Source organism: Diceros bicornis, chromosome 7 (assembly GCF_020826845.1).
Source record: "Diceros bicornis minor isolate mBicDic1 chromosome 7, mDicBic1.mat.cur, whole genome shotgun sequence".
In the NCBI taxonomy this organism is placed as follows: domain Eukaryota; kingdom Metazoa; phylum Chordata; class Mammalia; order Perissodactyla; family Rhinocerotidae; genus Diceros; species Diceros bicornis.
The window spans coordinates 63,290,294-63,307,316 of record NC_080746.1 but is presented as its reverse complement, the minus strand read 5'-3'; the positions used below and the strand labels follow the sequence as shown (position 1 = coordinate 63,307,316).

General features: G+C 35.9%; 1 protein-coding gene across 1 annotated transcript; it reads right to left on the bottom strand.

Moving 5' to 3' along the window:
* Positions 1–14,143: 14,143 nt before the first annotated feature.
* Positions 14,144–15,109, bottom strand: LOC131408071 (olfactory receptor 52N4). The gene has a single exon (XM_058544637.1). It carries the CDS (start codon positions 15,107–15,109, stop codon positions 14,144–14,146), a length of 966 nt encoding a protein of 321 aa, XP_058400620.1.
* Between the last annotated feature and the right edge of the window lie 1,914 nt (positions 15,110–17,023).

The window sequence follows — 17,023 nt, the reverse complement described above, 5'->3', positions numbered from 1 at the left end:
CACAATGTAATAAAACTCTTAATGTTAGGACAGATTACTTTTTAAGCCTGCAGTATATAGCAAGACACTATCTATTAGTTGTCAAATATTTTTGAATAAATGCACCTATTAATGAATTAGCAAATCTTATTTTTTACTTGACTTTAGGTATTAGTAAATTAAATGCTGTAGTCTAAGTAATATTATGTGGAAAGGCACAAGGGAACCGTCAGACAAAATAAAACCATAATGTCTACCTTATAAATCACCAGAAATTATAAATTTCAAAATAAAATCTGTGAAATAGAGAAAACAAAGGAAATCTCAAGAAAGCAGAAAAAACAATGTGCTAGGCAAAATAAATGTATTGGTTTGGGAAATAAGGATCAATTATTAAAACTACACCACAAATTTGTTCCAGTTGAGAGTGATTTTTAAAAAGTACGTGTATTTTTAAAAAAGAAGTGTTTCAGAAAGATGACCACACTCAAGATATGCACAAAAATTTTTTTGGTAAACAGAACTCATACTAAATAAGACAACACACCATAAAATTTGGGAAGAAATATTAATTTCAGACAATGCAGAAATAAAAGCAAGAAAATGTTATTCAGGATCATTTTTGAGAAAAAGAAAAGAAAGGCTTGACACAGCGTAATTGAAGTTGTTGAACTAAATTGTTTCATCTCTAGGTTTGCTATAGTTTCTCAGAAAGTACTGAAATAATTCTCTTTCTTACTTTGCTAGTACACAGTAGAAGTTTTAAAAAATAGAGAAATCACTTAAATTATATTGCAGCTAATTAGCTGATCCTCAATTTCTTGTTTTAGGATGGCCTTCAACTGGAAAAAAGAGTACTAAGAGTTTACAATATAAGAATTATGTTTCTGTGAATACCAAAATTGTTATTAAGTTTTTTTCTGTCAGGCTTGTAAATGTGTACTTTATGTTTGAATGCTTCCACAGATACCATTAAAAGAAACAAAAAACCTATAAAAATCTTATATAAGTACACAATGCATATGTTTATCCATATATATGATTACCATTGAAATAAAATAGACATTGAAATCTATTTTTGATAAATATTTAGCTAGTGTATAATAAACTGTCATAAGTTGAAAAAATAATATCACTACTCGTGTGTCTTAATACATTCATATAGTCAACTCTTTTTTTTTTATTGCGGTGATATTGGTTTATAACATTGTATAAATTTCAGGTGTACTTCATTATACTTCTATTTCTGCATAGAGTACATCATGTTCAACCCCCAAATACTAATTACAATCCATCACCACACGCATGTGCCTAATCATCCCTTTCACCCTCCTCCCTCCTGCCTTCCCCTCTGGTAACCACCAATCCATCTCTGTCTCTGTGTGATTGTTTGTTGTTGTTTTTATCTTCTACTTACATGTGAGATAATACTATATTTGACCTTCTCCCTCTGACTTATTTCACTTAGCATAATACACGCAGTGTCTATCCATATTGTCAATGGCTGGATTTCATCATTTCTTATGGCTAAGTAGTATTCCATTGTGTGAATATACCACAGCTTCTTTATATTCTATGTATCCATGCAACAGAAGCAAGTAGAGAAATTAGGAAAAGTATAGGTATCCATAAATTTTTGTTTGAGGAAGATTAGCCCTGAGCTAACATCTGTTGCCAATCCTCCTCTTTTTTGCTGAGGAAGATTGGCCCTGAGCTAACATCTGTACCCATCTTCCTCTACTTTACATGGGATGCCACCACGGCGTGGCTTGATAAGAGGCGCGTAGGTCTGTGCCCCTGATCCACGCCAAAGCAGAGCACACAAGCTTAACTTTTACACCACCAGGTCAGCCCCTAGCTATCCATAATTTAAAAATAGGCAATATATTTCTGAGATTACTTGTGCTGTATTCTGAAGAATATCTTTTCTAAATATGAGATAAATAACCTTAATATCCTTGTGTTTTCTTTTTATAGATATATCTTTAATTACTAAGATTGACTTTCTTATTACACAATAATTTTAGATCCCATCATCAATACATTTATGAAACTGTCAGTTAGAGATCCAAACTTATGCCAAAGTAAAATACTATTAAACACAAAATAAGTAAGAAATTTTCTAAAACAAACTTAAAATGATCTCAATACATCATAATTTAATTTTTCTTGCAAGGGAAATTAACAAGTATTTTGCTGTGGGTGTGGACAATTATTTTGCAATAGTAACATTAACATATGAATGTCATCATTTATAAAGCGCAACTTTGATATCACCTGTTGTCTATTTTCATTCCCAAACCCCATTGACAATAAGTTGGTTTTCTCACTAGACTGTCCTCAATCTTTAAAACCTATGATCTTTTCTACATATGAGCGTAGGTCCCTCCAAGCAAGTGTTGTTATCGAAAATGGATGAAACACAGTCATAACTAAGTCTCTTTAGAAATTAACCAAGAAAAAAATTAGGCTTTCATTGTGAGGAACAAAGTGGAGGGCAGGTAAAAAACAAGAGTGTTCTGACTATGCTGGACAACTGTTTTCTAGTTCTTTCCTCATTTCGTGTCATGGTGATTCATATCTGACTTCCATTGCAACAGAACCAACGATTAATATTTTGTTAGGGTTCTTTGGTTATAGATATTTATAATCATAATGGAAAGTTAAACCGAAATGTAATCTGAAAATTGGGGAAATAAACGTTTTCTAACCTCCTAACTTCTCACAACACTTCTGCCTTTAAACACGTGAATGGACTCAAATCTGTATTTCTGAGAATATCATACACAATTTATATACATTCAAAACCTCTCTCCACTATATCTTACTGCCTGAAAAAAATCCTGCTAGTAATCTCACTTTTGTATGTTCTTTAGCACCTTAGTTTCTGGGTAGCAAAACGGTGAGCTGAATGCAATCTTGTTCAGGTGTTCAAGATCTTGGTCAAAAAAATCAGAATCCTGCAATATATGTACCTACAGCATCCTCAACTTCTAAATCCCATGATATCTGGGACTATTTAAGAAAAATGTGTGTTATATATCCCAAGGCAATACTTCAAAACATTAGAGACACAGCTGCTTGTGTAGCAATCAAGCTAACCCTGATAGGAGGAGGGAAAGGAGTGGAAGCTTTCCATTCTTACTGCTATATCGTAATACTTAATTCAGTAAATTATTTCATATACATGTATCTATGTTTGTACACTTGTATGTGAGCGTATATTTAATGGAGATGAATTAAAATGAATGTGAACTAGTTTTAATGAAAATGAGTGATTTTGATATTTATTGTAGAATATTGTTTCTTTCTATGTAAGAACTTGTGGGATGATACACGACAAAAGTACTTAAGCACAGAATGTTCAATCATTGATACATCCGTTCATTTCTTCTTTTATTCGTTTATTTTGTGTGTCTCTAATTAAATAACATCATTGAGTACTTAGTACTCACTAAGTCAGGGTAGGAACTATGAAAAAAGGATCAAATAATATAAACTTTAAAAACTTTATGCTGGCTCAAAGACCTTAGAGACAAATAGCCACGTATTGTATTATTCCACTTATGTGAAATATTGAGAATAGGCAAACCCATAGAACAGAAAGTAAACTTGTGGTTTCCAGGGGCTGGGAGAAGGGATTGACTACCTAAAATGCATGAATTTTTTTTGAGGGGATGATTAAATATTCTGTAATCAGATAGTGGTGATGGTTGCACAGCATTGTGAAAGTACTAAGAGCCCCTGAATCGCACATTTAAAATGATTAAAATGGTAATTTTTTTATGTGACTTTTACCACAATTTAAAAAATTCCACAAAGCTGTCTTACTGAGATTAAGCTATCTTTTCTTGACTAAGCAGTCCCATAATTGCTTTAGGCTTTTGATTAGTATCAGGAGTTACGAGAAATTTGGTTCTGACAGTTTTTTTTTTCCTGTTATCCATTGCTTTTGTTAGGGATAGACTTTTTATTATCCTTACTCTGTCATTTTCATTCACATCACTCACAGTTTATTGTTTTTTGTGTGAAAATGAGTATTTATTTCTCTGGAATCAATGCCCAGTAGTGTAACTACTAAGTTGTCTCAGAGTTCCAAGTTTGTGTTTCTAAGAAACTATCAAAATATTTTCCAGAGTTGTGGTACCATTTTACATTCCAATTAGCATTATATTAGTGATTCAGGATTATGGGAAGATGGCAGCATAAGAGGATTATGAATTTACCGCCTCCCGTGGATACAACAAACTGACAACTATCTATGGAATAATTTTCTCTGAGAGATGTCTGGAAACTGGATAACAAGAACCCACACAATAAGGAACAACACTGACAGGGGTGGAAGAGACAGAAATACACCTGAGGAAGAAAACGCTGAGGAAGAAAACACACCCTAGCTGTGGTGCTTCACGGCTTGGAGTAATCTTATAGGTACCAAGCTTTCCCTGGAGGTGCATGGGGGTCTGAGTGAGGATCTGTGCCACAATAAGCGTTTCAGCCTTTAGATTCAGCACAACTGAGATGAGATTCCATATTACTTGGCTTTTTTGGCTTTGAACAGGGAATGCCCCAATAAAAACATCAAACTTTAGAGAAAGAAAAACCCACTGTTACAGAGTTCTTGAACAGATTCACCTGTTGCAAAAACCAACATAGAATCACCAGAAAGAAATTTGCATAGTCCATTGGTAAAAGAGACTCACTAAGCTCTGAACACATGTTAGAGAGGCAGGAGGCAGATGGGCCCACTACCACAGGGATGGAGACTCTGGTGGCAGCCATTATTGTGACTCAAGTTAGTCATGCAGACAGGGACACTGGCAGATATCATTTGATTTCTTCCTCTAGCCTGTTATAACAGGTGTTTTCACACCCACTAGGCCACTGGTTCAATCCAGCACAGCCAGGGTAGACAGTCCATCTGAAGGACTGGCCCTACCCATCAACAAGCCCCTTGTGGGACATGTAGGCAGGTTGTGTGGGACCTCTGAAGTAGGGTGACTGGGGTGGGCCTTTGTTAGTGGGGTCTGTGGGCCCATGGGTGGTGGGGCGTGTCAGTGGCAGTGGATTTTTAACACTGGGCATCTCAAAGAGCCACACAGGGTATCTTCCACAACTTTCAACACCTGAAAAGATTGTGTGCTGTTGCTCCTGGGGCAGGTCCCAGCCACCTGTGATCCTGAGAGAGCTAACAACAACTGTGCTGTAGAGAGCTGCAATGGAGTGCTACAGTAATTTTGAGCTATGAGCTTAGCAACCAGTCACACTGGGGGCCTGACTCACTTAACTGAAAAACAGCAGTACTTGTGCACTATCAGACCTCACAGTGAACCATGTCCAGGCTTGCCCAACTCAATAAAGTGACCATACCAGCGATATTTGACTGAGCTTACAACCATCTGGCCCAGGGGGCAGCCTAGACTATCTGTGTGCCCATAACAAAAGTAACCCTGCCACAATATAAGAGCAGACATACCCGACACAGGGGATACTCCTGGAACACTTTGAACAGGTAATGAGAGGGAAGAACACAACTGGGCCCCAAAAGGCATTTCTTTCTTACATAAGCCCATATTTCAAAGGTCAGGAGACATAGGTGATCTATCTAATATGGAGATATGAGTACAGAGAAGTAGGGAAAATGAGGAGAAAAAGGAATATGCTCCAAATAAGGAAACAGGGCAAGTCCTTGGAAAGTAACCAAAAGAAACAGAGATAAACAATGTACCTGATAAAGAGTACAAACTAATAGTCATAAGGATGCTCACTGATCTTGGGAGAATAAAGGATGAACATGGTGAGAAATTCAACAAAGATTTGAAAAATATAAGACAGAACCAATCAGAACTGAATATTACTATAATGGAAATAGAAAATTCACCAGAGAGAATCAATAGCAGAGTAGATGACACAGAAGAATGGATCAGCAATCTGGAACAAAGAGTAGAGAAAATCACTCAAGCTGAAAAGAAAAAAGAATTAAAATGAATAAGGATAGTCTAAGGAACATCTGGGACAAAATCAAGCATACTAACATCCATATTATAGGTGTCCCAGAAGGAGAAGAGAGACAAAGGGTGGAGAAGCCATATGAAGAAATAATAGCTGAAAATTTCCCTAAACTGAAGAAGAAAACAGACATCTAGATACAGGAAGCACAGAGAACTTCAAAAAAGATGAACCCAAAGAGGCCCACACCAAGACACATTATAATTAAAATGTCAAGAATTAAAGATAAAGAGAGAATCCTAGAAGCTACAAGAGAAAGGCAACAAGTTACACACAAAGGAAACCCCATAAGGCTAACAGCAGATTTCTCAGCAGAATCTTTACAGGCAAAAAGAGAGTGTACCATATGTTCAAAGTGCTGAAAGGAAAAAATATACAGTCAAGAATATTCTACCCAGCAAGGTTATCATTGAGCATGGAAGGAGAGATAAAGAGTTATCTACACAAGCAAAAACTAAAGGAGTTTATTGCCACTAAACTGACCTTACAAGAAATGTTAAAGGGACTTATTTAAGTGGAAAAGAAAAGACCACAAATAGGAATAAGAAAATTGTCAAAGAAAAACTTGCTGGTAAAGACAAAAATACAGTAAAGGTAATGGATAAACTACCTACAAAGGCTATATGGCGTCAAAAGACAAACATAATAAAAATATCTATATCCAAGATAAGAGGTAAGGGATACACACAAAAAAATCAGGTTAAATATGATATCAAAAACATAAAATGTGTGTGGGGGGGAGTAAAATTATATGTCTTTTAGTAAGAGGACAAACTTAAGAGACCATCAACTTAACATAGACTGTTATTTACATAGGTTATTACAAATGAAAGTCAGACTAACCACAAACCAGAAACCTATAAAAATACACAAAAAATAAAGAGAAAGGAAGCCAAACATAACGCTAAAGAAAGCCATGAAATCACAAGAGAAGAGAGCAAGAGAAGAAGAAAGTAAGAGAGAAGAACTACTAAAACACCCAGAAAAAAGGTAATAAAATGGCAATAAATACCAACTGATAAATAGCTACATTAAATCTCAATTAACTAAAGGCTCTAATCAGTAGACATAGAGTGGCTGAATGGATAAAAAAATAAGACCCATATATACACTGCACACAAGAGACACACTTCAGACCTAAAGACACAAACTGCAAGTGAAGAGATAGAATAAGATCCTCCATGAACATGGAAACAAAAAGAAATTTGGGGTAGCATTACCTGTATCAGACAAAATAGACTTTGAAACAAAAGCTATAACAAAGGCAAAGAAGGGCATTATATAATGATAAAGGGAACAATCCAACAAGAGGTCATAGCACTTGTAAATATCTATGCACCCAATATAGGAGCACCTAAATATATAAAGTAATTATTAACAGACATAGAAGGAGACATTGGCAGCAACACAATAATAGTTGGGAACTTTAACATTCCACTTACACCAATGGATAGATCATCCAAAAAGAAGATCAGTAAGAAAACTTTGGTACATTATTCCTTAAATGACACGTTAGACCAGACGGACTTAGTAGATATATACAGAACATTCCATCCAAAAACTGCATAATACACATTCTTTTCAAATGCACATAGAACATTCTCCAGGATAGATAATATATCAGGACACAAAATAAGTCTCAATAAGTTCAAGAAGACTGAAATAATACCAAGCATCTCTTCTGACCACAATGATATGAAATTAAAAATCAGCTACAAGAAGAAAACGGGAAAAGCTACAAATATGTGGAAGTTAAACAAAATGCTACTGAACAACTACTGGCTCAATGAAGAAGTCAAAAAAATCCTAGAGAAAAATGAAAATGAATCTATTGCATACCATAATTTATGGGATACAGCAAAAGCAGTATTAAGAGGGAAGTTTTTAGAAATATTGGCTGACCACAAGAAACAAGAAAATTATCAAATAAACAATCTAACAAGTCAACTAAAGTAACTAGAAAAAGAACAGAAGAAAGGAAATAATAAAAATCAGAGTGGAAATAAATGAAGTAGAGAGTAAAAACAAAAAAGAAAAAGAAAAAGAAAAAAAATCAATGAAACTACAGCTGGTTCTTTGAAAAGTAAAAGAAAAAAAAATTGACAGACATTTAGCTAGACTCACCAGCAACAAAAGGGAGAAAGCTCAAATAAAAAAAAAAATCAGAAATTATACAGGAGAAATTACAATGGATACCACAGAAATGCAAAGGATTACAAGAGAATACTATGAAAAGTGATGTACTAACAAATTGGATAATCTAGAAGAATAGATAAATTCTTAGAATTAAACAAACTTCCAAAACTGAATCAAGAAAAAAAGAAGAATCTGAATAGACTGATCACTAGTAAGGAGATTGAAACAGAAATCAAAACCTCCCAAAAAACAAAAGTCCGGAACCAGATGTCTTCTCTTGTGAATACTACCAAACATTCAAAGACTTAATACCTATTTTTCTCACACTCTTCCAAAAAATTGAAGAAGAGGGGATGGTTCCTAACTCATTCTGTGAGGCCGACATTACCTTGACATGAAAACCAGACAAAGACAAAACAAAAAAAGAAAATTACAGGCTAATTTCACTGATGAACATAGATGAAAACATTCTTAACAAAATACTAGGAAATAGAATATAGCAATATGCTACAAAGGTCGTAAACTGTATTCAAGTGAGATTTATTCTAGGGATACAGGGATGGTACAACATCTGCATATCAATCAATGTGATACACTACGTTAACAAAATGAAGACTAGAAATCACATGATCATCTCAATAGATGTAGAGAAAGCATTCCACAACATACAGCATCCACTTATGATAAAAACTGAAAAAAAATATGGGTATAGAAGGAAAGTACCTCAACACAATAGAGGCCATATGACGACCCACAGCTAACATCATACACAATGGTGAAAAACTGAAAGCTATCCCTTTAAGATCAGGAACAAGACAAGGATGCCCACCTTCACCACTCTTATTTAAGATAGTTTTGGAAGTCCTAGCCACAGCAATCAGGCAAGAAAAAAAATAAAAGTGATCCAAATTGGAAAGGAAGAAATAAAACTCTCACTATTTGCAGATGACATGATTTAATACATAGAAAAGCCTAAATAATACACAAAAAACTATTAGACATAAAGAAATAAAACAGTATAGTTGCAGGGTACAAAATCAACATACAAAAATCTGTTGTGTTCCTGTACACTAACAACAACATAGCGGAAAGAGAAATTAAGAATACAATCTCATTTACAATAGCTACAAAAAGAATAAAATACCTAGGAATACCTAGAGGTGAAAGACCTGTACATTGAAAACTAAGAAACGTTGTTGAAAGAAATCGAAGGAGACACAAAGAAATGGAAAGATATTCTATGCTCATGGATTGGAAGAATTAATGTAGTTAAAATGTCCATAATCCTAAAGAAATGTACAGATTCGATGCAATCCCTATCAAAGTCCTGAAAACATTTTTCATGGAAATAGAACAAAGAATCCTAAAATTTATACGGGACAACAAAACCTCTGAATAGCCAAAACAATCCTGAGATAAAAGAACAAAGCTGGAAGTATCACACTCTGTGACTTCAAAATATACTACAAAGCTATAGTAGTCAAAACTATGTGGTACTGGCACAAAAATAGACACACAGATCAATGGAACAGAATTGAGAACCCAGAAATAAACACACAGATCTATGGACAGCTAATTCTTGACAAGGGAGCCAAGAACATCCAATGGAGAAAGGAAAGTCTCTTCAATAAATGGGACTAGGAAAACTGGACAACCAATGCACAGAATGAAAGTACACCATTATCTTACACTCTACACAAAAAATTAATTCAAAATGGCTTAAAGAACTGAATGTAAAACCTGAAACCATAAAACTCCTAGAATAAAACCTAGGCAGTATGCTCTTTGACATCAGTCTTAGCAGTTTCTTTTTGAATACCATGTATTACCAGGTAAGGGAAACAAAAGAAAAAATAAACAAATGTGACTACATCAAACTAAAAAGCTTCTGCACAGCAAAAGACAAGACGAGAAATAACAAGTGTTGGAGAGGATGTGGAGAAAAGGAAACCCTCATACACTGCTGATGGGAATGTAAACTGGTGCAGTTACTTTGGAAAAGAATATAAAGATTCCTCAAAAAATTGAGACTAGAACTACCATATGATTCAGCTATCCCCCTTATGGATATTTATCCAAAGAACAGAAAAGCACAAATGTGAAAATATATTTACCCCTGTGTTCATTGCAGCATTATTCACAATAGCCAGGACTTGGAAACAACCTATATGGCCATCAATGGTTGAATGGATAAAGAGGATATGGCATATATATACAATGGAATACTACTCAGCCATTAAAAAAGACAAAATCTTGCCATTTGCAACATCAATGATGGACCTTGAGTGTATGCTAAGTGAAGTAAGTCAGATGGAGAAAGCCAAATACCATATGATTTCTCACATAAGTGGAAGATAACAACAACAACAAAACAGAAACATAGATACAGAGATTAGATTGGTGGTTACCAGAGAGGAAGGGAGGAGAGAGGCAGGCAAAATGGGCAATAGGGTATGTGGGTATGGTGACAGATGATAACTAGTCTTTGGGTGGTAAACACGATGTAGTCTACACAGAAATCTAAATATAATTATGTGCACCAGAAATTCATATAATGTTATAAACCAATATTACCTCAATAAAAATATACATATGTGTATATATTAATGATTCAGTTTTTCCATATCATTACCAGAATTTCACGTTGTTTCTAGGTTTTAATTTATCCATTGTCATGGCTTTGTAGTGATATTCTATTCTGGTTTTAATTTCCATTTGTACATTGCTTATGATGTTGAACATTTTTCATGTGTCTATTTTCCAGTTGTATGTTCTTATCAGTGAGATGACTGTTCATATTTTTTGTCCATTTTATAATTGAATTTTATTTTTTTACCGTTGAGCATGTGAGTGTGTGTTGTGTGTATGTATATTGGATATGCCGTGCAAATATTTTTCGCATTCCATAGCTTGTCTTTTCATCCTCTTAATAGGGTCTTTTGCAGAGCAAAAGGTTTCTGTTTTTTATTTTTATATAGTTTAGTTTTTCTTTTTGTGTGTGTGTGAACTGTGTTTTGGTGTCAAGATTAAGAACTCTCCCTAGTCCTGGATCCTAAAGATTTATCCCATTAATTTTCTAAATACTTTAGAGCTTTAAATTTTACATTTAAGTTCATAATCCATTATTTTGAATTCATTTATAAGGTACAATTGAGAGATTTAGGTGAAGAGGTATTTTACTTTTTTTTTTTTTTTTTGCCTATAGATGCCCAACTACTCCAGCAGACTTTTTCGAAGCACTGTGTTTCCATTACAGAATTGTTTTTACATATTTGTCAAATGTCATTTGGGCATATTTGTGGGGGTCTATTTCTGAGTTCTCTGTTCTGTCCCATTGATCTTTATGCCTATCCTCTGCCAATACCCACTCTTGATTACTATAGCTATACGTCTTGAAATTGTGAAGACTGTTTCCTCATTTTATTACTTGTTTTCAAGTGTTTTAGCTATTCTTTTGATATTCTAGATAAATTTTAGAATAATATTGTCTAAAAAATCTTGCTGGGATTTTTATAGAAATTGCATTTTACCTATGTATCAGTTTGGGGAGAATTGATATCTTCCCATCTGTGAACACTGTATGTCTCTCCATTTAATTGAATGTTTAAAATATTCTTTCATCAGTAATGTATAGTTTTATCATACATAATAATACAAATATTATTATACTATATAACAGTAATCACCATTCTACTTTCTGCTTCTATGAATTTGACTACATTAAGTACCTCATAAGAGTGGAATTATATAGGTTTTGTCCTTCTGACTGATTTTTTTCACTTAGCGTAATATCCTCAAAGTCTGTCCATGATGTAGCATATGACAGAATTTCCTTATTTTTATACCTGAATATATATAACACATTTCTTTACCTATTCATCCACCCATGGACATTTAGGTTGCTTCCACACCTTGGATGTTGTGAATAATGCTGTAATGAACATGAGAGTACATATATCTCATCAAGATCCTATTTTTACTCTTTTGGATAAATGTTCAGATGTGGGATTATTGGATCATATGGTAATCTATTTTTAATTTCTTGAGGAACATCCATACTCTTTTTCCACAGTGGCTGCACAATTTCACATTCCCACTGACAGTGCACAATTGTTTCAATTTCTCCACAACCTCATCAATAATTCCTTGTTTGATTTTAAAATTGCCATCCTAATAGGATGTGTGTTGATATCTCATTGTGGCTTTGATTTACATTTCCCTGGTGATTACTGATGTTGAGCAGCATTTCATATACCTATTGGCCATTTGTATGTTTTCCTGTTAAACAAGAGAGAAGACAATTATAAAATGTACAGTGCTTCTGAAGTAAAAAAGAATAAATGTTTCAAGATACTGGGAATACAGAATTTCATTTGATATTCCTGAGAGGTAGTGTTAGATGAGTCCCAAAAGAGGCCTATTTAGCTTGTTAGCATGGAAGCCACTGGTGAAATTGACAAAAACAATTTCAGGTGATGGATGGGATCACAGAAAGACAAACTAGGGGAAGAATTATTTCAAGTTGAGAAAGTAAAGATAGAAAATCTTGACAACTTGTTGGAGGAGTTCATTAAAAGGACATGATCACTGGTTGACCTGCGAGATGGACGTAGGCAGTTGCAAGCTCCTCACCCTCACCCGCACCCTTGGATTGTATGCTCTGCCCACAGTTCCCACAGCCTTAGCCATTTTCAAGGATCTATCCTTGAGAGAGCAATGTGTTGTTGACACCATCTCTATGGTATACGAGACTGAACCCTGTTACAGTTTCTATATAAATTTTAAAGTTCTGGAAGGCAGGTGAGTGCAAAAATTTACTCATCTTGGGGTCACCCAAGGCAAGCCTTGTAAGTAATTTTCCTTGATATTAACCCTGCCACCTACCAATATAGAGTGGTCTGCCTCTTTCTTGGTCTCTCCATGCCCTCAGTGTATGGAAACCAGTTTATGAACCAATACTTGTTCTAGAACTTTTGAGGTTAACTTGAGCAAAGAAATAGGGTAATACATGGAACATAATTATACATCAAGAGGTGCAGTTATTTTGTAGGATTTTAAAATGTGTGATGGTAAAGAGGGACTATTAAATAATTAAATGCAATTTGATAGATATAATTAACTGAATTAGAGAGAGACAAGGTATATTCTTTTAAGTTGAACAGTGAGAGATAAGAATAAAAATTCAGTTTATTCTATATTCCTCATATAATTACCATAGATCATGAGATATTAATATAAAATTATTGTTTCGTTCAGTCTACCACTTGTTTATTAATTTAGAAGAATATCAAATATTAGAAAGAGATGTTTAATTTACTTAGTGGATTCACAATTAGAGATAAGATGAAACAAGCTGTTATCATTAATATATTTATATACATATACTGTTTCTTACATTTGGTTAAGAGAACTATCTACTTCACTCTCCAGACTGTTTGCTTTCAAGACCTTCTTGAAGGAAACTGGATATCAAATTATGATGTAGTGAAATAATGTGTGGGTCCTGGCTAGAAAAGATCTATTCAGCCTAGGAATAGATTCACTAAGATGCCCAGAGACATAAAATTCGTTATATTAATGACTTCATAGGATACTTTCTAGCTTCCCTTTCAGGAAGTAGTCATTGAAATAAAAGTATTTTGTTAGTGATTAAAAAGATATAGCATGTATTTTCCAGGGGAATGTAACGACTGACTCTCAATATGGAAATTATAATCAGTATTTGGAAACAGGATTATCTCCTTTGACTTTATTCAGTTTTTAATAAAAAATATACAATTTAGGTTTTGCTCATGGAAACATGGATTAATTACCAGACTTATCCTTCACAGATATGAGAAGGAAAAAAAACCCATAGAAAAGTTGATGGGCTGGTCAGTGATGTTGAGATTCTAGAGACATATTTTTTAGAAGTGCACTTTTCAACAAGTTCCATCTCTGTGGCCAAAAGAGTACTCCCAAAAGATTTTATCAGATCCTCCATAAACAGGAATTCTTATCTCTTCTGGAAAATGTCCACTCATATGCCATGAGATTTGTTATCCTTAGAGCCTGAAAGGATTCTTATGACACAGTCTCGTATCTGCTTGGTTTTCACCCCATAGACAACAGGGTTCATAGTGGGAGGCAAGAGCAGATAAAGATTGGCCACAATGATGTGGCAAGATGGAGGAATTGTGTGGCCCCCAAAGCGGTGGGAGAAGAAGGAGAAGAAAGCTGGACTGTAGGAGAAAACAATGGCACAGATGTGGGCAGTGCACGTGCTGAAGGCCTTCTGCCGAGCCTCTGCTGAAGAGAGGCTGACCACTGCCCGGAGGATCATGGTGTAAGAGACTGTGATGCACAGGATGTCAAAACCCCCAATCAGGAGAGCGACCAGCAGACCATAGATGGCATTGACCTTGACATTGCCACAGGATAATTTGGCTACAGACATGTGGTCACAATAGGTATGGGGAATTATATGCCCTTTGCAGTAGGGCAGGTGCTTGGTGAGAAAAGCAAAGGGAATGATGAGAAACACCCCTCTCAGGAAAGTAGCAAGCCCAGCCTTTGCAATGACTGGATTGGTGAGGGTAGTTGAATAGCGCAGAGGGTAGCAGATGGCCACATAGCGGTCCAGGGCCATAAGCATGAGCACCCCAGACTCCATCCCTGTGAAGGTATGGATGAAGAACATCTGGATCAGGCATTCATGAAAGCCAATTTCTTTGAGATGAAACCAGAAGATGCAGAGGGCTTTAGGGATTGTACTAGAGCACATGACAAGGTCAGTAAGTGAAAGCATGGCCAAGAAGTAGTACATGGGCTTGTGCAGTGAGTCTTCATAGCAGATGAGGTAGAGGAGTCCACAATTCCCTACAATAGCCACAACATACATGGAGCAGAATGGAAAGGAGATCCACTTGTGTGTATCTTCCAGTCCTGGAACTCCATTAAGAATGAATGAGGCTAGGGTCACATCTGTTTTATTCAGCATTAGCATGATTAATTAGGCTTAAAATTTATGTGAGTTTTCCTAGAATCAGTAAAGAGAAGCAAAATTATAGTTTATTGTTACTATCTCCCTCTCACTCCCATGATTTAAAATTCTACAGTACATTTTAATGATCAAACAACCACACATTTTGAGTGTGGGGAAGGACTTTTTAATTTATTTTCTTAATTTATCAATTAATTCACCTGTTCATTCAAGAAATTCTTATTGATCAATCCACATTCTCATCACAGACTCTGATTATACATGAATATTTTAAAAAAGAAGGGAGGACGTCAGCATCATGGCGGAGTGAGCTTTCCTGTAAACTCTTCCCCTGATAAGATACAACAAAAGGAACAGTCACAGACCAACAACGGACTCCTAGACAGTAAAAAGCAAGATCGGATAGATCCACACTGCTGCGCATCTGAGAGTGGAACATGCTGGGCCCCCGGAGGAAGTGGGGAGAGGTAAGGAGAACTCCTGTCCCTCCCCATGAGATCAGTGATCCTGGTCCATGCTGCTCCCAGAGAGGGGGGAGGGGTGGCCCTATGCAGGGAAACCGTAGCTGTTTGGGCACTCTCAGTCAGTGGGAAACTCCCACACAGAGGACTCAGAACAGCTACAGGGCTACCATCAACATCTGAGCACCCCAGGAGAGCAGATAACGAGGGCCGAGTGAGAAGCCCCCCATGCCAGGGACCCAGCAGGCAAAAGAGAGAGCCCCCTCCCCTGCAAGCTGGACATTACAGCTCAGCCAACCAGACCAGACCAAGTGGCCTGTGGATGTCAGCAAACAGCCAGGACAGAGTGCACGGGGTTCAGATTACACAGCCCTTAACCCCCACTTGGTGGTGGCGGGGGGAAATTACAGCCAGATATTTCCAGGATTAGGAAAAAATAAAGCCAATACAGGAACCAGAATGTAAAGGTACCTGAAATCACCAGACCAGAAGGAAAATGACAAGCACCCAGAAACCAACCCGGAAGACACAGAAATCCATAACCTAAACAACAGAGATTTCAAAATAGCTATCATAAAAAAACTCAATGAAATATGAGATAACACAGACAAACAATTCAATGAGACTAGGAGTTTCTTCACAAAAGATATTGAAATCATAAAGAAAACCAAACAGTACTGATGGAGATGAAGACCACAATGGAGGAGATAAAGGAGAATCTGGAATCTTTAAAGAACAGAGCTGACAATATGGAGGAAAGAATTAGCATTATAGAGGATGGGAATACAGATATGCTCCAGATGGAAGAGGAGAGAGAACTAAGACTAAAAAGAAATGAAGAAAGTCTCCAAGAAATATCTGACTCTATTAGGAAATGTAATATAAGAATTATAGGTATTCCTGAGGGAGAAGGGAGGGATAGAGGAACAGAGAGCCTATTCAAGGAAATAATAGCTGAAAACTTCCCAAATCTGGGTTAAGAGCAAGAAATACCAGGAAATAAAGCCAATGGGTCACCTAAATATGTCAACAGGCAAAGGAGCACTCCACGACATGTAGTGGTCTGGCTGTCCAAATTCAATGACAAAGAAACAATATTAAGGACAGCTAGACAAAAACAAAAAAATAACATACAAAGGAACTCCCATCAGGGTCTCAGTAGATTTCACAACAGAAACTTTACAGGATAGGAAAGACTGGAATGATATATTCAAAATACTGAAAGACAAAAACTTTCAGCCAAGAATACTCTATCCAGCAAAAATTTCCTTCAAGTATGATGGAGAAATGGTAACTTTCCCAGATAAACAAAAGCTAAGGGAGTTCATGGCCACGAGTCCCCCACTACAAGAAATACTTGAGAAGGAAATACAAGAAGGCCTTCAGGCCTGAAAAAAAGAAAAGAAAGGGAATACAAAGCTTGGTGCAAGCAGAAAAATAGGTAGACAAAATCATA

Bases quoted from the DNA above. Each gene is read 5' to 3' on its own strand.
- LOC131408071 (XM_058544637.1), bottom strand. From the start codon at position 15,109: ATGCTAATGCTGAATAAAACAGATGTGACCCTAGCCTCATTCATTCTT.